This window comes from Tachysurus vachellii, chromosome 7 (assembly GCF_030014155.1).
Source record: "Tachysurus vachellii isolate PV-2020 chromosome 7, HZAU_Pvac_v1, whole genome shotgun sequence".
NCBI classification, from domain to species: domain Eukaryota; kingdom Metazoa; phylum Chordata; class Actinopteri; order Siluriformes; family Bagridae; genus Tachysurus; species Tachysurus vachellii.
The window spans coordinates 13,492,607-13,517,134 of NC_083466.1; the positions used below are offsets into that span (position 1 = coordinate 13,492,607).

At 37.7% G+C, this 24,528-nt stretch overlaps 1 protein-coding gene across 3 annotated transcripts; it reads right to left on the minus strand.

The window, feature by feature from the left end:
• Nucleotides 1-85: 85 nt before the first annotated feature.
• On the minus strand, nt 86-24,063 carry frem1a (Fras1 related extracellular matrix 1a). Of its 3 annotated transcripts, XM_060874422.1 has the most exons (37): nt 23,928-24,063; nt 18,907-19,282; nt 17,999-18,093; nt 17,541-17,854; nt 16,702-16,898; nt 16,270-16,593; nt 14,886-14,994; nt 14,635-14,766; nt 14,201-14,545; nt 13,963-14,105; nt 13,560-13,756; nt 13,167-13,257; nt 12,540-12,707; nt 12,109-12,317; nt 11,875-11,968; nt 11,519-11,771; nt 11,139-11,342; nt 10,345-10,530; nt 10,021-10,217; nt 9,573-9,795; nt 9,310-9,454; nt 7,708-7,849; nt 7,012-7,207; nt 6,649-6,913; nt 5,475-5,892; nt 5,184-5,385; nt 4,875-5,019; nt 3,838-3,967; nt 3,571-3,643; nt 3,288-3,437; nt 2,910-3,121; nt 2,774-2,821; nt 1,510-1,680; nt 1,259-1,390; nt 1,013-1,128; nt 839-924; nt 86-743 (listed from the first exon to the last, which is right to left on the minus strand). In XM_060874422.1, exons 2-37 carry the CDS (start codon nt 19,147-19,149, stop codon nt 541-543), a joined length of 6,558 nt encoding a protein of 2,185 aa, XP_060730405.1. In that variant the 5' UTR covers nt 19,150-19,282; nt 23,928-24,063; the 3' UTR covers nt 86-540. The 3 variants fall into 3 exon arrangements, 2 of the variants coding, with proteins under 2 accessions (XP_060730405.1, XP_060730406.1); XM_060874423.1 differs by lacking the exons at nt 86-743; nt 839-924; nt 1,013-1,128; ... (13 more) ...; nt 9,310-9,454; nt 9,573-9,795 and having other exon boundaries at nt 10,059-10,201; XR_009648750.1 differs by lacking the exons at nt 86-743; nt 839-924; nt 1,013-1,128; ... (16 more) ...; nt 10,345-10,530; nt 11,139-11,342 and having other exon boundaries at nt 11,632-11,771; nt 12,114-12,317.
• Between the last annotated feature and the right edge of the window lie 465 nt (nt 24,064-24,528).

The following is a 24,528-nucleotide window of genomic DNA, read 5'->3' on the forward strand; positions in this document are numbered from 1 at the left end:
AAATGAACACTTAATGCTGTTTGTACTTATAAATAGAAACAAAACTATTTATTCATAAACAAAGATATGTCTAAAAAAAGATTGATAGGACAGTATATATATATATATATGTGTGTGTGTGTGTGTAGTGGTTACATAAAATATTAATTGCCCAAATATTCCCTCACTGTACACATGTACATATGTGAAATAATGTATCTAGGATAGTTTACATTTACAGTATTGCAGTTCTGCTCTTGATTACAAGTCATTACGGTTTGTGTGAGATCTGGTTATAAAATATACATTGCACAGTAGAGGTACTTATGTCTTTTATCCACTACCAAATTTCTGATATTCTTATCATATACAGTCTTTATAGTGTACAGTGCCTCTCTAAATATTGTTATACTTGAAGACCAATACGTCACCATTTACCTTCCAAGTGTGATTCACAGTTCATCGTAGACCATAAGGGCTATCATACTGGATGGTCTTAATCATGACGTAAACAAGTAGATCTAACGAGAGGGTATGAATTATTTAGTAATCAGTAGCAGCTCATGTTTTCACATAGCACACAAAATGGTGTCCCTTTCCAGACTTGCAATCTCGGATTTGCCATTTTGTCTTCCTCCAGACCAAAACACACTTCCTGTTGCTCTTGGATCCAGTTCGGGGTGGACCAAGCCTCCAGTTGGTGTAAGTAACGGGCTCTCCATCCTCCCATTCCCACCGGCCTTTTTTCGCCCGATCATTCAGTCCTGCACAGTTATCACAAGTGGCCCATAGTAAGCAATTTAATACAGACATGTTCACAATTTGCATAGATTTAAATAAGAAGTTCCGAACAAATTACCAATCCAGAAGGGCTTCCTCTCACTGAAGTCCCAAAGCCAATCCATGTCAGCTTTTGACAGCACACTAACAAGACTGCCTTGGAAACTGGGTGAAATAACAAACAGAGTTCATGACACAGTGCAGAAAGAATGTGAAATGTATTATCTGTTGTGGGTTATTGTTTTGCTCTCACCTTTCTCGACAGGCCCTGGCAGCATTGCTCCATGTTGCTTTTCTCTCTGTGCTCAGCAGATAGCAATGGTGGCTATGATAAGTCCACCCCTGCGGACACTTCTGTGCATTAACAGCCTGGAAGAGTAACAAAAAACTCATACGATTTTACAAAATCCATTTAATTTATTCAAAAGAATGAGATGAAATGAAATTTCATGTAGATATTACATGCAATGGTCTATGTTGTCTGTCTTAGGCTGATTACCTCATTTGTAGAAGCCCAGGGTTTCCAGGATATCCCATTACAGTGCAGAAGCTTACCTAAGCTTGCATTAAAATGGAGAAAACCTGCCAGCTGTGGAGTGCAGGCCATAGACTCAGGCCTAGAGAAAATATTCTGAGCACATAAACACATACGCCTTGATTACATTGGGGTAATAAATACTCTGCCTACAGATGTACTGAATTATAATCTTATTAAAGAAATCTTCTAAATGCTCAACACCGGATTTATACCTGAGGAGCTGATCCACTCCGGTCATTTGTAGAAAGTGCTGTAAGGTGGCTTGAGCTTTGGGCTGAGATGGAACGCTGCTGTCCTCTATTGGTTACCTGCACTTGAGCCTTCTTTCCAGACTTCAAGGCTGACGTTTCATCCTCCACTGTCAGTGACATTATTCCATGATACTGCAATACAGTTTAGACCAAAACCCAAACTATTTTTGACTTTTTTAAATGAAATATCATTTTAATGATGAGGTGATGTACTGGAGGTGATGTACTGTATGCAGAAACCTTGGCTGAACATCTGATGCATGTGAAACACAAAATTAAAAATACTTCAGGAGTTTCGAAGTCGTCATCTGATTAGATGGATTTCACAGGAAAGCAGTAGTGACACTCTACTTCCCTCATGGAAGAAGGAAGCCATTGTCTGACTGTGACAACAAGCGCTTATGAGGATCATCTAAATTTCAGATTTTCCAAATTATGTGAAGTTTGCGGTATAGACTCATTAATTTGAACAACATTCTGAGAATGAGTGCTGTGTGATTGGTTGCATGACGTCCGTCAGACGCCCTTTTGGGGGGTCCTTAGACTATAAATTGTTCTATGGCTTTTAGACCTTCACCCTGAGACTGATGATGGAAGGCCTTCATAGCAGCTTTTATTAACCAAGGACTCTTACTCATAACATGGTCAAAGTACACAACGTTTAGTGCTGTTTGACTGTATTCTTCTACACTATTATTCTCTCAAAGTTTAAAACTGCACAATCCAGTATGACCAGATGGGTTCATTTTTCCAATTGGTTCTTCCACTTGACATCTCAAGAAGTTTTTCCTGCTACTCCCACATTTGTGTTGCTTATTAGTGATATAAATCTGATTTCCAACATTGGTACAAACATACTGAAATAATGGCTTTAGGACTACAATTCGATTTGGATCAAAGAAGAAGGGAAAAAGGGAAATTATTATAATATTACTATCTGGTGCCACCCAGATGAGGATGGGTTTCCTTTTGAGTCTGGTTCCTCTTAATGTTTCTTCCTCATGTTCTCTTTCCACCTCTTTCAGTTTTTCCACCATCACCTCTGGCTTGCTCATTATCAATAAATTTACATCCTGAATTTATATATTTCTGTAAAGCTGCTTTGTGACAATGACCACAGCGCTATACAAATAGAATTGAACTGAATGCATATATAAGTGGTATTTGTGGTATTTACTAATATACTATTAGTATAAGCAGGAGCAACCATGGTACATTGACTTACAGTGTAAAGAACATCAGATCCACTCCTAATGACTGAAGAGGGTCGAATCTGTGTGTGAAAATAAGCAATTACACCAATGACAAGGTATACATAGCCTATGGGACACACACATTTCCATATAATAATACCAACTCACAGCCTTTCCATTGCCATTGGGTCTTAGTCTTTTCTTGGAGATGGGAGAAATAACTTCAGGCACGTTGTCACCTCTGGCAGCCTCTGGCACATCCCTCAATGTGACAGGTAAAGTCTCTAAGTGGATGGAGCCATGTTTGGGGTAGGGCCCTGCTTGGAACTCCTTACCCTGAAGATCTGGGCCTCTGGGGAATTGTTTCTCAGCACACTGTCCTGTGGAAGCAGTCAGGATCTAAATGAGTACTGATTTGTAAATGTGAAAAATTTTGCAAATGTCCATATTTAATTGCCTATGAAGTGATAAAGAATGCATCATAAAAGTGGGTCATATTAGGCCATAAAATCTGTTTGGTACTTTAATATTAGTTTATGAGCTCACCGTTCTTGTTGTCCATTATCGTAATGACAGCTTTGTTGTTTCCTCTCTGTATTGCACCTACTGGTGAATTCAGTGTCACTTCAAACATCTCCTCAGCCTCTTCCAAAAAATCCTGCACAAGTTCCACCTTCCACTCCCGACTACTTACACCTGCACATGCACATAACACAAATAAGTCTTTTTAACCTTCATTCTTTTGGTATTTGGTATATTACTATTAACAAGGCATTGATGCAGTAGCTGTAGAAGGATTTTATAGAGAAAAAAGAACAAGCAAATGCACCTGGATCAAACTGTATCAGAATTGATGGAGCTGATATGAAATCCTTTCCTATAGCTGCTGTTAGCTCCTTTACCTGATGAGTGAAATGGATAGTCATAACTATGTAAAATAGGTAGGCTTAGAGATCATTTGTCCATTTACATTTTCATGTTTTCATAAACCCCCATTATTTATACTGGTAATAATGAAGTAGTGCGATTCACTATTATTGTGCACCTTCCCTTTCCTACTGAATAAAAATAGAGATCTACTGTTTTTTTTTTTTACCTTGAGAGTTACATATGATGAATCCTGCATATTACCCTTCCTCTGAACAGTAAGAGAGAGTGGTCCTTTGCCTTCACACACACGTAACTCTGTCTTGGTCAGCTCTACACTGGCCCAGCTGAACTCTAATCTACAGATAGAGAAACAGAAATTACATGATGAACATTGATGTTTTTTCATTTATTACAGCTTGGAGGTGCTGTTTTCAACATTGCATGATGATTTAGACCTGTAAAATATGTAGACCTGAAATCATTTCTATTTCATTTTTGAAAAAAATGATTTGCAAATATTGCAACATTTCTATCTTCTGCTTTTTTGTTTCTAGCCTGAAACTGAGCTCAGGTCAAAACAAAGGTGTTTAGCTTTGCCTCTTTTCCTGAAAAATCCAATCTCAAGGCACGTATAGCTTCAAGGACATGGCTTTATGGGAAGAAGAATATTTTACAGCTTCCTTCAGAATAGATAGATGGATAGATAGATAGACAGAAGTGCATAGTAGAAATTTAGAAATTGAGAAAATTTGAAAAATTTGAAAATTTTTCAATTTGAAATTGAGAAAAGTGCGGATAAATATGTATGTACGACAAACTAATAAAGCTATGGCAGGTAGTATGTACACAAGAATACGTGAATATTTAAATTTAAATTCAAATTTTATTTGTCACACACAATCGTGGAGTGAAATGCTTTGTACGACTGTCCTAAAAAATAGCCAATGTTAGTGAAAAGAACAAAATGAAGAAGTAAAGATAAGGAATACGGATAAGGATACCGATAAAGTTAGGGAATAAAGATAAGGCACAGGTGAAAATAAAGATAAGGCACAGATAAATTATGTACTTTTGTACGTCACTCTGGATAAAGACGTCTGCCAAATGCCGGAAATGTAAATAAATATGTGCTAGTTACATATACGGGGCAACGTGTGTAAAAAAATTAGTATGTCCCTGCAAATGTGTGCATTATGTTGTTATGAAAGCTAGCCTTCATTATGAGATTGTGGTGTATAAGAAGACTTTTTAGCATGAGTTTACTTGTGAGATGATCCAGTGTTGCCCAGTGGGTCAGAAACTGCAAACTCCAGACTGTCACTTAATGCTTCAAGGGAAAGGTTAATTATATACAGAATATTCCTTTTGTTCAAATCCCTTTGAGTGAACGTCTGACGCACAAACGCACCTGGAGACACAACAGGAAGTCTGATGGTGAAATAGGTCAATCACTTATACGCTCAGTCCACCATTACACAGTCTACACACTCTTTCTTATTCTTAAGCTTGAGCTTCATTATAAGCAGACATCATAGTCATTTCTTGTGTAACTGTTGTACATCATCTTCTTACCATTGGTGATATTCTCCAAGTATCCAAAGTAAGGAGCTCTGAGTATATGAAAGATGAGGTTCTCATCTGCAACATTTGTATCCTGAGCCTTTAATTCTCTGGATGAGATAAAGATTCCATAACGTCCATCTTTTAGAAGCTCCACTTTCCACAGAGTCTCAAGCACCATCACACTTGGAGCAGACTGGTCTAATGTTTCAATCTGAACACACACATACACACACGTACAGACATTTATGGTCAAAAAATACATTTGTTTTTTACCAAAAATTCACACTCAACTCCACACACCTGTATAGAAAAGAAGACTGGCTCAGTCTGCACTTTCCCTTTCAATAGGATGCCTCTTGACGTGCTATCAGCAGCAGTGAACGTAAAGTGGTCAATCTGAGAATCTCCACCTGAGTGTCTGTACGCAACATCCAGGTCCTGTAGGTTCTGTTGGGTGAAGTTGCTCCCAGGAGCTATGGGAAAACCTTTAACAATAATCTGACCATACTGTGGGGGCTGCACCAGTATGTAGTTCAGGGAATGAGGTGGGGTATCTGGGTCAGACAGGTGCAAGTTATCTGTGGTGATAGTAATGGTGGAACCCTGAGGAACCTGTAGACCGGCCTTCTGCACTAGTGTAGGGAGAACTCTGTCTGTCATATCCACCAAAATCTCCAGAGTACCGTTTCGTGTGGATTTTCCATTACTGATGACAAATCTAAAAACAATTTAGAAAAGCCAAGATGTAAACAAAGAATTTGCAAACACCATAAGTTATTCGTTTAGAGGCACACACAAAATAAATTAACCAGTCTAGATTTCGATTTCGAAGGACGTAACAGTCCACATGTGTGAGATCTGGAATTATTCAACAAACCCATAAGTCAGGGACACTATGCTGTTAACAGAAAAGATAAACACCTCATTGGATTCAAAGCAAATGCTGGAGTCAATTTCAGGATGCAAGGCAGAGACCCTGATCAGCTAGTTAGCCATCTAGGAGATCATTATAGTACAATGAATGCAATGGAACTGGCAGCAATTCTATTGTGCAAGTGGAAGCATTGGATCCTTAAGTATATGGCATATCTAAGGAATGATGTACTGCTGCATCACTGTTTTTAAATAGAAAGGAAACAAGTGCTAAATCCCACTTCTACCATTTAACAGGTATCAGCAGATAGATGAACAGCATTGTGGGTAATGTAAAAAACTAGTAACCAAAGTGAAAGCAAGGCAAACTGTCACTGAAATTGACAAGTGTTAATTACAAAAAGTAAACTCCGAATTTCATTACAAAATATATCTAATGTCAGTTCACAGATCACAAAGGTCATTTGACTAACATTAATAACTAATTAAAAAAATTAATATACATCTTCCGGGTTGGATTTTTCCTTTAATAGTCTGATTAACCCCAATATATAACTGTCTCAAATAGACATCAAAAAATCAAAACAAGAATTGTCCTTACTGCACCGTCTCTCTAGTTGAAGTAGCTCTGTTGTCATGGACGTAGCACACCAGATTAGCCGCTACATCCAGCTGGCTGAAAGAGTGAATGGGAATGCCTGTGTGTTTGATGTACTCCATATGACCGTGTACTGGAGGCACAGTGATCACATACAGCAGCTCTTCTGGCTTTTCAGTGCCATCTACAGCCAGCAAGACATCTGTAGTAATCACTACATGTTCTCCACGGCTAGCTCTCACCGGATTTACAAACAATGCTATGTCTCCTGGAGAACAGAAATTGTAAAAATCCACACGAGCCATTTTAATTTATATTAGATGTAGCATAATTTCTTGCTAAGATTAAAAACATTAGACAGATAACCTTTCTCTAGCTGCTTGAGTGAGATGTAGAAGTGTTGTGCAGGGGAACGGTTCTTTCCGTCTTGTAAATGAAAGACGAAAAAGTCTTGTGTGTGAGCTCCAGGCTGAGCTGTGTGTACATAGCGAAGCAAGTTCATATCCACATCTTCCTGGGAACAGTTCATTCCTGTTGACAGTGTCCTCCAGTCCAGGCCTGCCTGAGAAGGCACCAGAGAATTTTACTTAATTATATGGTTATTATTTTATGATTACAAAATCTTCTATGATTATATGATGATGTACAATCACTGGCATCTCACAAAAACATACTTACCCTTGTTAAAAATATGATTGGAATTTCTGTTTAACTGTACAGTAGGATCTCCATTGATTTTTAGAATCATATTGGACCTCTACTTTTATTTTATTGGAGATAATGTATTGTTATTGGAGAATTATCTGGAAATTACGCTGGGTGCTTTGGGAGTTTTGAAATCCTAATCTTAATCTGTATTGGTCAATAATGGTTAGTAATTCATGGAATTTTTAAACAGTTCCATATAAACCTGAATAGGAAACCAAATTTATCCCATTATAAACGTGCTATGTATGTCTTGTGCTATAAGAACATCTGAACATCATACCACAGAAACAATAATAATAATTAATATCTGTTAATGAAATGTAGGAATATGAAAAGTCTTTCTTGTGCACTGACCTTAATCTGAAGCATGCCATGAACAGGAACACTCTCAAACACATAGATGATATTAGTGGAGGGAGTGTCATTGTCATGAGCACTTAGAACAGCACTGGAAATAAGTCTATCTTCTCCTGGTTCCACCTCAATCCCAGTGTTCCTGCAGCACACATACATACTGTAACTATTAGCTCAGTTTCATTATAGAATTATTTTAGCAAACAATTATAAATATTATAAATGTACAAATATTATATATAATATGTGCTGAGAGTGGGAAAATATGTCACTAATTATGATTTAAGTTATAATACTTTGTATGATATTGGGTTTATTTGTGCTTCACCTGAGTGTTATTGAAATTAAAGACTTTATTTAAACCTTTAAAGTAAATCCTAATGTGTCTTCTCTGCTCCAACTAATGAAAGACCATAACATCATACCCTTATGTGCTTGCTATACATCCCATTCTAGATCTAGTCCCCCTTTTCTGTTATAATACCCTAAACTCTTCTAGGAAGGATTTTGGTGTGTGGCTGTGGGAATTTGTCACGTGTAGTGAGGTCAAGAACCGATGTCAGGTGAGGAGGCCTGGGGTGCAGTCAGCATTACACTTAATCACAAATGTGTTCAATGGGGTTGTGGCCAGGGCTGTATTTAGGCCAGTCAATGCAGCTTGATTTGTGTACAGGGGCATTTTCATGCTGGAACAGGTTATTGAGCTCTATAATTTACTGCCTACAATTAGATTCTATACAAATTTGTGTTTCCAAATTTGTAGCAATGGTTTGGTTAAGAACCATATATGTAGGTGATGGTCAGGTGTCCACATACATTTGGCCATATGGTATATTAATAGAATTTGCTCCTGTACATTTCATTTGCATTGTAATTTATTTGTATTTTATCCTTTTATTTAAGATTTGAAAACATCCTACTGTATGCAATCTTCATTGTAGATTCACCAGATCTCTGGTCAGTACTTGATTAAATATCGATGGGCTTTCACAATATCCTTGGGGCAGCCTCGTATAAGTATACTGTTGCCCACGATAAGTGAATGCAAACAAGTGCTGAGAGTCAGGGTGCAATGGGACACTGAAAAAGGCTGAACACAGATCAATTACTGTGTACCATTTTGTTCCCCCTGGAATATTTGATAACAAAGTGTGTGGATCTGGGACTACTGGGGTCTCAGCCACCACTATCTGATTGACTGGTCTCAAAACGTGGACCAATCTCCATTTGTCTGATTTAGGCTTTCTGACCGGAAAAATTGGAGTATTGCACTGACTCCTAGTGGGGATTAAAACCCCTGCTTCTACTAACCCTTCAATAGTTGGCCCTATCCCTTCTTCCGCTTGTTTGGATAATTGGTATTGTCTTTGATAGGGTAGTGGAGCATTGGGTCTGATTTGTATTTTTGCTAGCCCTGCTGATTTGACTAGTCCTACATCTGTTGCATGCTTAGTCCATAGTTGCTCCAGTAGGATGTTGCATATTATCTATACTCTCACTTAAGTATAAGTTATTAGTACCCCTGAATATGCTAGCCTTTAATACATAGACCACACAAATTCTCTGTGCATAAAAAGAATGCTTTCATTTTGTATCAGATACCTAATGATACATGGCTTCTCATCATTGACAGGCATCACTTTAACCAATATGTGCCTCTGGAGTTGGTGCTTTCCATCCGACAGCTGGATGATGAAGCTGTCCTTCTCGCTCTCTGAGTCATCATGCAAATACATCAGTGTCATACCTGTGAAGACAGACTCACAAGGATCAGAGTCTTCTGAACATGTCACAGAATGCAATAATGACCAGTTTCTGACTGACTGATTGATCATTCATTCATTTATTCACTTCATGACTTGTACCATTTCTAAGATCTTCCATGGTGAAGACTTGGACCTGAGCCTCTGTTCCATGATTCTTGATGGATCTTTTATAATGGGCCACATCATTGCCATGAAACCCTCCCATAATAGCCCCATGTTTGGGCTGCTGGATGATGCGAAATGTTAATCGATCTTTGGGAACATCTAAATCTACAGCATTGATAATGGAAGCATCCAACTCCTTCATGTCTCCCTCTCGGACCTGCAAAAAACATCTCCATACTTACTACTTTTCTGTAACAGGATGTAGCATAGAAACCAAGATGTGTGCTTTGTAATTATAGTAGCCACTAGGTAAGAAATTATAAGACAGAAAAGCTTCTAGTTATATTGTAATATGGTAAATGAATCATATGATGTCCACCATTGTGTTAGCCAGAAAAAAAAAGGATTTTAATATTTAATAATTTGAATACTTTAGACTCACGCCAATGTTCCTGGCTAGGAAATCTGGGCTTTCATCATTTGTTGGCTTGATGATGATGTAGAAGGGGATTGCAGAGGATTGGTGTTTGCCATCAGAGATGTAAAGCATAAACTGATCAGCAGTGGGTTCAATTCTTTGATGTCTGGACTGCACATAGTTTATGTGTCCATTCAGTACATCCCTATAGGAAAAAGAGGCTGCGAGACAGAGCAGATAAAAGCCAGTAATGTTGGATTCTTTGTTTATTTTGAATCATTTAAACACACTCCTGGGCAGTCATTCATTGGCAGCTATTTTGGAAAACATCAGAGCATGAGCACTGACCAATACTTATTCCCATGTTGCTTTTCTCAAACCCTGGACTAGGCAGAATATTCTCAATATATCCAAACTGTGGTGGAGACACCAAGACAAGCTGCAGTTCCTCCAGAGGTGTGTCCTGATCAGAGGCCGATATATGTGCTACAGTGATAGAGGCAAAACCTCCTTCATCCACCTGAAACACCTCACCTGTGGAGAGAGAAAAAAATTGATAGAAAGCCCATTTTCATTAATAATGTTCATACCAAAAGCTATTATATATGTCTTGGTGGAATTATAGATATATTTCCTACATTACATAAAGGATATACAATTACCTAAGCCTTTACCTTGTATCTACACTACTTTGATCTTCTATCAGGTGGTTTAACACATGGTTGCATCCACAAACTGTTACACCCTCTATGCCCTGTCCAGATGTGCCAATACCAATCCGCAACACAACTGGGACTATAACAGGGTAGTGAAAAATTAATGTGTGATGTGGTCATAAAGAACGGCCATAATTGTACACCTCCGAAGTGTACCTAATGTGTATGGTATGTGTACCTGGGTGTCAGTAGCCAAATCTGTGCAATATCCAGTCTATGTTGAATCCCAATTTTACTGGCTAAATGTAGCTTAATTCATGAAATAAACAATTAATATTTTCTAAAATAAAAAAAAAAATAATAATAATAATAAAAAAAAATAATATATTACCTATGAAATGACACTATGTTCTAGTACCTTTCCTCCATCTTAAGGCCTGCTTAAATCACTTTCAATAAATTAAAAATTAATCAAATATGGTTTACCAATAACAATGGATGGTGGCTGGTTGTCCACAGGATAAACAGTAATATTGAGGTCATAGATTAGCAAAGAGTCCTGGGGATGTTTTGTTTGCCCATTAAACAGAGGTACTCTGTCATAGCAGCATGAAGGAACTGAATCCGTCTGTTCATCAGAGATCACAAATGTGATGGTGTCATGACGAGGGAGCAATCCAACCTCCAGGCCTTGGGAATGTTATTTAAATTAGTAACTATTCTCATATCAGACACCATGATGCATTCAAATATAGTCAAATATTTTTTTTAAATTAGCAAGAGGTGTAAATAGATTTTCATTATTATGGAAAGCAGTCTGCAAAAATATCCCTGATACAAATAAAAAGAGAAAAGGAGTTTATTACCTGTGTGTTTGTAGCTGATGATCCTGGCTTCTATATCTTCTTGAAAGAACCTGTCTACCACTATACCATTCTTTAGCACTACACCATGATATGGCTGACGAGCAATCAGATACACCAGTTTGTTGTCATCACTATCAGCATCAGTGGCAGAGATGTACTCAATGGTAATCACTACTTCCTGTCCCTCTGCACAATCTAGAACAGTCTTCAAGCCAGGCACCAGTGCTGGCATTTCATCATTAACTAGTGTTACCTATCAATGAATAGGAAAGTCTTACTGTTAAATATCATTTAGTAACAGGTTTACTAATAAACACAATGAGTAAATAATGAGGGATTTTTTTTATTTCTTTTACCTTAATATGTAGAACAAAGTCAACTGAATTCACCCCATCTGTGGCGATACATTCAACGTTATCTTCCTCTGTCTCTGAACTATCATGGTGGTATCTATGTGGGGTAAATACATGGCCATTATCATAAATTCATTTATAAGTTCAGAATAAAAGTTATGAAAATTTGCATGTAAATAAGAAAAACTGGCAGTTACTGACTGATAGTTTAAAACAATGATTGAAATAATGTCTGACCTAACTTTTAAGCTTTTCAGGTCTCTAACATTGAAGGTCTGGCCTTGACCCAAGGGTGAACCATCCAGATACATATCGCCATGCTGAGGCCTTCCCTTCAGCGTCACACGTAGTGAATCCTCCAGAGAATCCACATCAGTTAGGTGCAAGTAATCTGCACTGACCCAACATTCTCCCCCCTCATCCACAGTCAACTGATTTGTGTGCACCTAACAATAACAGAAAATACAATTTAACAAATCTATATATGTGCTTTTCATTTAATCATTTTTGTTTATGCTTCACATAAATATGATGTACAGTAGTATTATCTTATCTGACTATAACTAAAGTAAAGGTTTCCTATCAAATGCCTAGCAAATAACATACAAAATATTTTATTTAATACACACAATTAAATTATGTGGTCTGAACAAATAGTTTTGAGGTACCTCCGGGGATTGGTTGTCTACAGGAAGCACTGTAATATTGAAACAGATCCCAGTGGTAGTTCGGCCTTGCTCACTGGTCACGGACAGCACAAATTGAATATGCTGAGGATAAAGCCCAATATCTTGGAAAGGAGGCATATAAGCCACTTTCATGTAGTTGACAGCATGCTAGTGGGAAGGAAGAAAACTTTTAGCGTCCATGAATGCCAATGAATGGCCAAACTGCAAGAAAAGTAACACTCACTCACTCACTCACTCATTTTATACCGCTTATCCGAACTACCTCGGGTCACTGTGAGCCTGTGCCTATCTCAGGCGTCATCGGGCATCAAGGCAGGATACACCCTGGACGGAGTGCCAACCCATCGCAGGGCACACACACACTCTCATTCACTCACGCAATCACACACTACGGACAATTTTCCAGAGAGTCCAATCAACCTACCATGCATGACTTTGGACCGGGGAGGAAACCGGAGTACCCGGAGGAAACCCCCGAGGCACGGGGAGAACATGCAAACTCCACACACACAAGGCGGAGGCGGGAATTGAACCCCCATCCCTGGAGGTGTGAGGCAAACGTGCTAACCACTAAGAAAAGTAACAAACAAACTATATTTTTTTTACCTGTGTGAAAAGTCTGAGTACAGGTGCATTGGGATCCTTAGCCAATTTTGGGATGCTGTCAACTAGGAACAACCTCCCTGCATCATGCCCCCTGGTAAACATAAGTAAGTAAACAAATTTCTAAAATTCTAAAATCATGTACTGTATATACACCGTATATATTTTTAATGCAGGGTGTTAATATTGTATGGTGGTCTTGAAGTGCCAATATACAAATATTATGTTATTAAGAATATACCAGTACATGACAAAATGAGTTCATACGGAGCATGTTTATTGGCAATAGGACAAGGCATATTACTATAAATTTATTAGAATTTGTCAGATTTTCTAACTTGTTTTGCACTTAACAGCCAATAAGATCTTTGAATAATCTACAGTATTACCACCTACCCAAAAGTGGTAGTGAAGAAAGGTGGAGTGGTAACAGTGTAAGTAAGCTCACAGTCTGGTGACTCCACATCAACAAAGTGCAACTGCTGCTTTGTTAAATAAACCACATCTGTTTCTTTGACTATCAGATGTCGAGTAACTCCTGGGGCCTCTTTTGGTGGCTGATCTGGGACAGGTTGAATTTGAATCACAATGACCTGCAAAAGACACATGGGAATTAGTTTTAAAAATAGATAATGATGCATGAGAATTAATTCATCACCATATTACTGTATAAATCCAATGTAACATGTCAGCTTACATTGAAAGTCTTTGTCAAATAATGAATGTGTCTGGTAGCAGTGATAGCAGGATTACCAGACTGTGTTACAGGTTTGGTGTTGGATGCGTCAAGAAATTATACCTGGGGCTCTGAGAGATTGGGAGGATCATGGAAGTCAGATAACACCACTTCAAAAGAGTCATCAAATACTTCAGTGCCAAAGTGTCTGTAGTAGATGATGGAATGAAAGAGATCCTTTTGTAGAAAACGCATTACAGGGTAACCTACAAAGAAAACATTAATCCCCAAGATGTTAGGAAGCATACACAGATATAAAGATACCAAGTTGTACAAGTTGTAAAAAAAATATCTTTTTAACCTGTGATTCCTGGCCCTGGCAACTTCATGATCTCTCCTGCTTGAGGAGGCTTTGTGATGTTGAACAAGATGTAGTCATCACTGGAGTCCATATCTGACGCTTGGAGTATAGAACCTCTAAGAAGAGCCGTTTGCCCCTCAGAAAGTTCCAAGACCATATTAGTGATGAGGAATGGTGGACTGTCATCCTTGGGTAATATGTTGATAGGGAATTTGTGTCTGGTCTGGTGGCGTCCATCCGTGATCCGAAAGACCACAAAGTCTTTGGTGGTATCGCTGTCATCATGGTAATAGCGTACCACTCCAGCCTTGATATCACTTACAGTAAACATGAACCCTTTTCCACCTGAAATATACAAGTTTTAATAAAGGTCTTTTGCCTTTTCTGGATAATTCCATCAATAATTAAAAGAAGAACTACTGATTATCACACACCTCTGACTGTCAGTCTTCCATGCTGTAAGCCATCCACAGTGATGATTCTTACAGCCTTTAGATCATCATTGTCCACAATTTGTAGCTGATCCCATGTGATGGGCCGAGACTGACCTTCCAGGAGGCTGAGGCCTTTGTAAATTTCAGCATTATTAGAATCAACAGAATACAGTGGTCATTATTTAAATAATGTTTACTGTTGAGAAGTGTAATTAAGACTGTGGTCAATCAGCAAAAAAAAAATTACTCACCCATGTTCCATGACACTCGTGGTGCATTTGTGTCTGCTGTTCTAACTGACACATGTACCATAATAGGTGAACTTTTCTCAAAGTAGAAATCATGAACTTCAAACTCTACCTAATTGAGTAAAAGCGAAAGCGTTAGTGACAGACTACTGTGCATGTTTGATAAAACGTGTACAAAGAAAGACATGAATATTCTAAAGCATTGCAAGTTCTATGTAGAACTGTAAAGCAGAGGGATTACAGTACTTATCAAATGGTTCCAACACAGAATGCTACGAACACTTAATTAACAAAACAACCAAGTACACTTAAACTCAGAATGCAAACTATACACAGGGCTGCCAACTTTTGAGTTCAGCTTAGCATGAGATCTGGGGGCGGGCTTTGGTTATGGGGGAGTGGCTTGTGGAGGGGCGTGGCTTGGCGTGGAAAAAAATACTAACAAAAATACAAACACAAAATCCTTGCATTAGCAGAAGTGTAAGTATATATTGATTGTCAAAGTATTTGGTATCTGTACAGAATTTCCTGGGAGATTTACATTACATTTAATTTTCACAAACATTTTACAGAAATAGAAATAGTGTCTTTTCCTGCTGCTTCTCAGGGTCACAGGACTTCTTGGAGGGCTGTTAAGCTGCCCAAATTGATACAAGCATTCTTTTCTTGCCTGTCCCTGACACTTTAGATAACATCCTATAACTGAAAATTCTAATTTATCCATACTGACACCACCACCAGTCAGATATCTGGACATGATTGAGGAGTTGTGATTGATATAAATAAAATCATTTTAATATGGGATGTCGTTGACTTGACATTCTGTTCTTAGAAAACAATAATTAACATTAACTACTAGGCATGTCCAGATATTTGTCATCTGGAAATGCTTTTGTACTGTTTTTTACGATAAAGTTATGTAAAATAACTGCTCGGTGCTGCAAAACAAACAACTCTGCTAATGCTAACTTAATTCTATATAAACTATATAACAGCATAGGCCTATTAGTTACTAGCCTAAACTGGACGGAGACACGGAGCGCTGCGTTCACAATTCACACGGTGCAGATGGGAGGGAGAACGGCTGACTACACAGTTTATGGGAATAAATTGTGTATTTCCCTCACAATTGTCACAAAAAACTCACTACACTGTCTGTCTGGTCTCTCGTTGCTTTGCGAGATCATGTGGCGCGATTATTTCCCTTACTGCTGCACAAGTCTGCGTGAGAATATGGGGGTGTGGTGTGAGAGCGTGAGATTTGGGCCAATTGCGTGTGTCTCACGCTGAATGCGTGAGAGTTGGCAGCTCTGTATACATTATGCAGCAGAATTAGTGAAGAGAAGGTGTGCTAGTATTTGTGTCTTGTCCTGTATGTAGACAGTACCTCATAGTTCCTGCGCTGCACATGGCTGGAATTGGGAGGCTGGTAGCCAATAAGCATTTCATTAAGGTCCACCCAGGTGAAGGATGAGATGGGCTTGGTGTGATCGGACAAATGGGTGATGAAGCCATCACTGGGAGGTATGGTGATATTGAACACCAATCTGTTCTTCGGTGTCTCAGCATCTACTGCATCAAGGATGGCTGTGGACAGTGGAGTCAGGATGAACTGATCTACTTCCAGTATAAACATGGACATGAAGGCAGGCTTTGGGGGCTGGTTAGGAACAGCACCATTAATGGTAACAGGTATCCAAGCTTGCTCTGACTGGAAGATTAAAACACATAATTTAATTTCACAATGGGTGATGAGATTGTAAGTAGAAGAAATGACCAGCTTACACACTGGTCCATGCTTCTGTCATACAGAATATACCTGGATTATGCTCCCACTCCTTGTGTCTGTGAGGTCCAGTTTGATAGCAATGTAATCGATATCAGGTGATGGAGGATCAATATGCTGATAGCGAATGCCCATCATTAAGAATTCTACACAAGACACTTTTGTAATCGTCACCAATTTTAGTCCTTTTAAACAGTCTTCACTCTTGCATTTGGCTCTGGCTTTATTTTCTGAAGAAAGCATAAAAATACATCAAGGATGTGGATCAGTATACTTAAGTATACTAAATTTGGCTAAAAGCTGTGCTGTGCTGACTGTAAACAGCATTATTCATATTGTTGTGAAAGTTTTGAGGTTTAAGAGATTTAAAGTACAAAGTATCACACTGGTAGACACGGGCAAGAGTAAAAAAGGTTTCACAATTTATTGTGTTCAGCTGCACAGCAGGACCCAACACTCCTCGTGTAGCCTGAGAGAGGAAGGGTCCTGATCATTGAATAGCTCAAGATTTTATAGACAGAATTCAAAGAAGACATGTAAAAGCAAAACATCATCAATCATTGGCTCAAAATCACCACCTGCCCATCTCCTGATCAAGCTAATCTGGACCTGCCAAGGTCTGCTAGAAGGCCTACTAGAAGATTTACTGCAAGCTGTTTATACCTAATTCCCGACAACTCGTCTCCAGTCCCCTCTGGAGGAAGCCCCTTGCCATAATCTAAGAAAACAACTACTGCCAATGACAGTTTCTAGCCACAACAGCTACAAGGGGAAAGCATATTAGGACAAGGCCTTACAAACATCTTTAGATTAGAAATTTCCACCACAGTATATATAGTGCTTAACTGCTATTTGAAGATGCCATACAGTACCTAATTGTTGTCGAATTGAGACAAAGATATCTGGTTCATCTCCTCTTGGGCCTTCGATCTTGCCAAGGTCACCAGTGACCAGCTGGCCATGTCCAGGTAACCCGGAGTCTGGTGTCATCACCCTAATTGTACACTCTATGTTGGGTCGATGCTCATAGTGAAAGGACATCACATTGCCATCAAGGATATTGGAAAGGCCATAGAACTCTGGAACTTGCAATGTTTGTGGTCCCAACTTTATAACATTACAGTCAGGTTCCATTATCTTAATATGGAGTGAGACCAGTTCACTATATGTCTCTGTCTCTGTAAATCTAAATACAAAACATTTAGGGTTTTTAGGTAAAAAGGCAAAAACGAAGGCTGTAAGCAGACAGTGAAGACACAATTTATTTTTATAATGGTTTGATGTTTTATCTGCATGTAAATATTCCACCATTTATAAACCAAACACATACCTGTACAATTGAAGTTTAACAACGTCTTCTTTTAAAATCGGACAGCCATTATGAGTATATTTCACCTCATCAGCCAGATAGTTGCAGTCAAATATCTGATGACAGAATAGCCGTTAAGAAATGCACAAATCCTTTTTACTAGGCTTTGCAAAAACACATTTGTTAAATTAGCAGAGGCACAACAACAATGCTGTAATAATTATTTAATTCACAGCAATATTCTGTAAATATAGCATGGTTTGCTGATCCATCACATTCCCAAAGTGGTTTTAAAAGCCACATAAAATAATTCACCAAAATGAATTAAAAAGCATTGTTTTTAGCCAGATGTACACATTAGTTCAAATTGTTCACGGACACGTTATGGGAATAGTTACAAACATAAGTTATTGTTTGCATTATTTAAAAGATTTCAAAACATTAATGATGTCAGTTTGTGTTTGAGACAATGGCTGGGCAATGCCATAACCACAGTGTAAAGAAAAGATAAAAAATCATCTCCCTTGTCCATACAGGTTAAATTGAATTGGACTGATTTTTAAATAGTTTGACATTTACATGTCATGTTGTTATGGACAGATTAAGAAATTCTTCAACTCAAACATATAAAAACCGGTGTAAAGCATGCGCAAACCAGCACACCTGCCAGATTAAATGATCTGTTCACAATATTATCACTGTTTAAAATACGATCACTGTGATCATGCTATTTTTGTAGAAAGCCTGTGGGTCATAAACTTCCAGATGTTAAGTGCAAAAAAAGATAAATTTTACCAACTGAAATGGAGGGAAAACGACAAATATCCTTTGGTTAAGGCAGAACTGATAATTAGCTGGAATAGGTATTTTCAAGCATAAATCAACGTGTTTTGAGATATAAACAGAGAGCCTAAAATCAGGTATAGTACCTGAGGGGACAGCGTGCCAACACGTTGGGTTATAGGTTCATTCAGAACCACTTCCAGCTTACAGGCATCTTTCTCTCTGGGTATGTGAAATTGCAGATCTCCTTCCTGCAAGAAAGCTGACTGTCCTCTTTTCACCCTTAGACCATGATTGGTCTTCACCAGGGAGCACATGCAAAAGTGCAAAAGTCCAAACAAAAAGAGAAACCAAAAGGGCCACATATGGGTCCTTTTTTGAAGAACCATTCTTGGTTTGTAAATTCAAAGTTCCTCATATATTTATCAGTTGGATGGAATGACTTTTGGATGTTCTTCAGAATGGATGATTTATATCCATATTAAGAGTTTTTCAGTATATTATCACATGTTCAGGAAAGATCTGTAAGGAGAAAAGTAAAAATACTTATTCAAATAGTATATTTTTTGTGTTTTTGCTTGTTAAGAAAATGTTAAAGTTAACCTTTTTAAATTTTAGCAAGAATATAGACATAGATACATGATACAAAAAGGAAATAATTGAAAAAGGCTTGTTAATAATATAGTTACAGTTAATTTGATAAAACCAGTAAAAAAAAAAAAAATCAATGGCTCCTATATGCAGTGAAATTTCTTGCCGTCACTGAAAAATATTTCATTGACACTTTTTCTTGACGTGTTTTTGGAGAGACAGAAAAATACAGCCCAGGATCAATGAGGTTAGATGTCAAGTTGAAAGATGACCTTTGACCTCCAAGTTCTATACTAGCAGTCATGAGGGAGCTGTCTAATCTGTCAGCATAGAAAACAAATTTTCCCAACTACAATTAATTTCCCAAACTCCAAACTCTTGATAAATGGCTTCCTCTTTTGCTGTTGCATATACTGTATATGGCTTACAAGTTACTCTTGTCATGAGTTATGTTTCATTACACAACAACAGTTAAAACAATCTGACTGTTAGTTTAGTGATGTACAAAAACACATGTAGATACCAGAGTAATATGATTATAATAAACTAGCGTGAAGGCACAAAACAGATTGCTATCAGCCTTGCTTTTCTGTTAAAAAAAATTCAAAGGTGGAATGTTTTTGTAAAGCTTGATATTATCACTGCTTTCTTAAACACACCAGTTGTACTATACAGCTGCTAACACATATGTTTACTTTAAACAAGACACCAGTGTAGTTTTTTTTAAGATTTTCGTTTATTAAAAACCACAGGAAAAATGAAATAGTGGTTGGAAAATACACAGATGACATGCAAAAAAATGTTAAAATATTATTCCACTGAGATGAAACGCGAGAGCTTTACTACACTAAAGGTGACGAATGTAGAGTGCTGTCTAGGACAACAGTCTGAAGTGAATAATTGTGTAGGAAGTATTGTGTGTGTAATAAATTTAATATTTATCAGTATGTATTGCTCAATTTCCAGTGTGTTGTATGTCCAGTATGTTTATTAATGTCCATCCGTGATGAATCCCATAACACTGAAATATGCAGGTTATGTACTTTTGCCTTAACAGAAACATGAAGATACTGAAAAACAGACTTTTCCCTCAAGCAATTGTTCATCTCACTTCCAGTCTTTCTATGGAATGACATCATACTTTTCATTGGATGCACATGTTAACACCTGGCTGTTTATACACATGGTACACATTTAAATTCCCCTTAAGCGATTATCACTTTGAAAATCTATTTTATTTGTATATTTATAGTATTTTTGATTATTTGCAAACAGTGAATATTTCACAATGTTATTTAAATATAAACATAACTGAATTTATGTGAATATTTGTCAAGAACACAAGCCACTCTAGATTTTACTGTAGATCGGAGATTTTCTGCACTTTTTCTCTTGTTGGCCAACTTTAGGATTAGCCTTCTGAACTTTTCAAGAACCTGTCCTATATAGTTTCTAACCTTAGCTCCTATGTAAGATAAAGCTCAAAGTTCTTCTGACAGGTTCACTTGTTTTCCAAGCTGATCGTAGATTTCTACCTAAAATACCACAGACTTCAATTGACTATAAGATGAAGCCCTAAACATGATATTTTATAGCTGTTTTTCAAACTGTAATGACTGAAGACAGGGATACTATGTAATTTGTGCTTGCTCACTGCACTGACTTACAATTGATGGAAAGCAGCAAATAACTACCATAAAGCTGAAATGGCCGAAGTCCAAAGAAGCACAGTATGGATACCCTGGAGACCAACAGATTTAACTTAGTCATCACCTTAGTTTAAGATAAGAGAGAGAGATAGGATAAAATGTCAAAAATGTGGTTTGAACCAGAATTCTTGAATTAGGGTCTTAAATAGAAGAGACTTATTTTTAGTCAAGTAGGTGGTGCTAATGGAGATCACAAAGTAAAGTTTACCCTAAGTCTAACCCATAGCTTAAAGAGGTCAGTTCAGCACTGGTGGAAAGTGAACATCAGTTTTTGTCTTTCCTTTTCAAAACTAGTAAAAGTTGTTATCAATTTTAACTCCATACTAATATCACATTATTCAGACTCCATAGTGAGAAATTTAATTAGATCTTGGCTGAGCCCCGGAAAGCAAATTAATATCTGGTTATACACAAATTCAATGTGTTTGAGGATCATTGCAGAAAACTAATTTGCAGTCCGGAAAGAGCAAAAGATTTGATTTGGGTAAAATAAGAAGCCATGAAAAGCCGCCAACAAACATGAACTAAGTCCAACATGATAAGCAGTGAAGCCGATGTCTGGAGACCTAATGTAAGTTGAGCCCCACAGCACTGCAGGCCAGGATGCCTAATAACAGAGAAAGGATTAAGTGTGAGGTCTGTGTGTTATTCACCAAAAAAGGGACAAATTCCTTACTGTGCTTGGGGCAGATTAGAAGTGGGACTTTTCTCATCTTTAAAGTTCTCTCTGACAACCTATTGTGCTTACTCTTAATCAATCAGTGGGCCTGCTGTAGAATACACATCAGTCCCTAAGTCTGCCACAAAGACACACACACAAAACACAGGCCACAGACATCAAAGTTTTCCCAAGCAAAAAAAAAAAAACAACTATGGATGATGCCATAGAACTTACACAACAATTAACAAATAAAAAGAAAAATTATATATATATATATATATATATATATATATATATATATATATATATATATATATATATACATATATATATATATATATATATATATATACACACACAATGTATATCCAGCTGTGCTGTACAATAGAAAACACAATGCCTCTTTCCTCTACATTCACAACGCTTTAGCTGATCACACAACAAGATCTCACAGTTCTCCAACCACAAACATTGTTCTTCAGGGCAAGATTCAACATGTTAAGACATCGTCTTTCATTACACGATTCTCCTTTTTAAGGGTGATCTCGCTATAGTTTGAATCAAGTTCAACAACCCATCAGTGAAAAGACTCCATAAGGTCTGCATCAGGCAACTTCATGAGTTCAATAAAATTCCTCCTGCTTAATAAAAAGCTTAAAAACTGATTGAACATTTGAATCAAGGAAAGTACAGTTGTATAGTAAAAACATTTGTATAGTAACATTTGGACTTGACTATTCTGGGAAAAAAAAAAGTGCAAATTACTTAAATATGTTACATATTTTTGTCACATTTAATTTTAAAGTTAACAGCCCCTAGGGTCTGTTTAATTAAAGCCAATTAGAATTTGGGTATGTTTAGCACTGAATGAAAATATCTTACATTAATATGTAACATGTATCTTGACTTCAGAACCATTTGCTACAGAGTCTTTTGTACACAAATTTACATGTTGGTTCAGTTTGACAATGAGATTTAGATGCTGTGAGAGAGGGAAGCTAAAGGCAGGCAGAGTGGGTGGCCGACCGCTTGCACGCTCCCTGAACTGTCACGTCTTAGCCTCAAATTCCATTGAAGGATGTGGGGGAGTTTCCAGCATCAAAATATATGAAAAAAATAAATCAATAAAATTATAATATGCAGCTGATTTAAAAACATCCTTACTGTTTTTTTAACCTCATTAAATAAAATATCCTATGGCGATTAAATGTTTTCCATTAAAAGTCTTGCTTATTGTGACTAGTATAATACATGAAACCCTACTTTTACAGAAGAATACAATGTACACACAACATCTCAGGGACTGTAAAATTCTTAGGTATAATTAACACTACAGCACCGCAAACTATACGTTCCAGAAGACACAAATTTGGGTCATTCACTGAAAGACATGTACTGTTTCTCTCTTGACAAGTGGGTTCTATCCACAGCTGTGTACAAGTGGAGACACCGGCTGGGGCCTGCAAAATCGGAAGCCTGTTCTTCACAGTGCTGAGCCCTGCTTCTCATCTCACTAATGACAGGGTCCCAGACAGCCAACTGTTTCCAAACCAGAGATGAGTAAAGCACAAAGGGGTGCAAAGGGGGAGGCAAAAAAAGCTGCTTCTCCTCTTGCTAAATAGCCGCAGCCTCCATTTTTTTGGCAGAATACCAGGACAGCCTTGTCCTGTGTGCGGAAATGTTAAAGACTCCTGGGCAAAAAGGCCAGTGCCAAATTCAAGTGGAGGTTGTGCACTTGTCTTATGAACACTGCTCAAGTTTACACATGACACTGGCCTTATGAAGCTAAACTTTTGCTGAATAATGTCAGTATAGTCCGTATTATAATGCCTCAAGTAAACAACTTAAAGAGTTGAGTTCTGAGCAGTCAAAAGTAAGCACAAAAATATGTATAATAGTCTATTAAAAGTAATACCAAGAAAGGCTCATTAAACCCCTATGATTTTTATCAGGAAAAAATGACCAAAGATGATTTCATTGCAATGTCAAAAGCCAAAAAGTCAAATAGTATAAGAACATTTTATAATGTTTTGTTATGAGCCTTCCACTTTATTATCATTATTATTTTAGCAACAAATCTCTGATTGACAGCTGTGAGTGGATGTGTGGATTTTCTAAAAACCAGTCACACTACACTGAAATAATCCATCATCATACCTGCATTTATCTTAGACATAGACACAAGAACAAACAGTTGTGTTCTTACCTAAAGCACAAACAGCAACTCTCTATCTCCAAAAACACTCCACTGCCCCTGAGCACTCCTCTACCCTGCACAGCAACTGACTAATTGAGCAAAGAGCCTGAAGCAGCTTGCAGAGAGACAGAGGGAGGGAAAAGGGAGGCAGTCTGTGTGAGAACATGGGGAGGGAATCAGAGATGTTGTCCCACTCCACGGAGTCCAGAGGGAGGAGTGCAGAGTCTCCTAACAAAGGCAGAAATAGAGACACAAACACAGACAATGTAAGATAAAAGAGAAGAGGATAGCGAATGAGTGCAGGACGTGACAAAGCATGCACCATTAGATAATTAAAGACTCAAGGACGAGTGTTAAATCTGTCATCATAGCTGTACAGGAATGCAGGCAAAATGTGTCCAGACAGTTACAAAAACACTTTCAATATAAAAAAAAAAAATATGATTGTGTTCACTGTTTGTATTTTTGCTGAATCAATTCCACTCAGGCTATGAAAGAGATTTGAATTGTTGGCAACCAAGGCAGATGCGACAAACACTTTCTTTCTATAAACAATCATCCCAAAAATATTCAACAATAAAACCGAAATGTTTAGGTGTAAACGAAGTAT

What these genes read in the sequence shown, in the direction of transcription:
- frem1a (XM_060874422.1), bottom strand. Translation starts at nt 19,149, where the DNA reads ATGGTTCTTCAAAAAAGGACCCATATGTGGCCCTTTTGGTTTCTCTTT. An exon ending in TTCTTCACTACCACTTTTGG is followed by an intron (nt 13,258 to 13,559) that starts GTAGGTGGTAAT and finishes TATGTTTACCAG; the next exon opens with GGGGCATGATGCAGGGAGGT. An exon ending in TCAACTAGAGAGACGGTGCA is followed by an intron (nt 5,893 to 6,648) that starts GTAAGGACAATT and finishes AATTGTTTTTAG; the next exon opens with ATTTGTCATCAGTAATGGAA.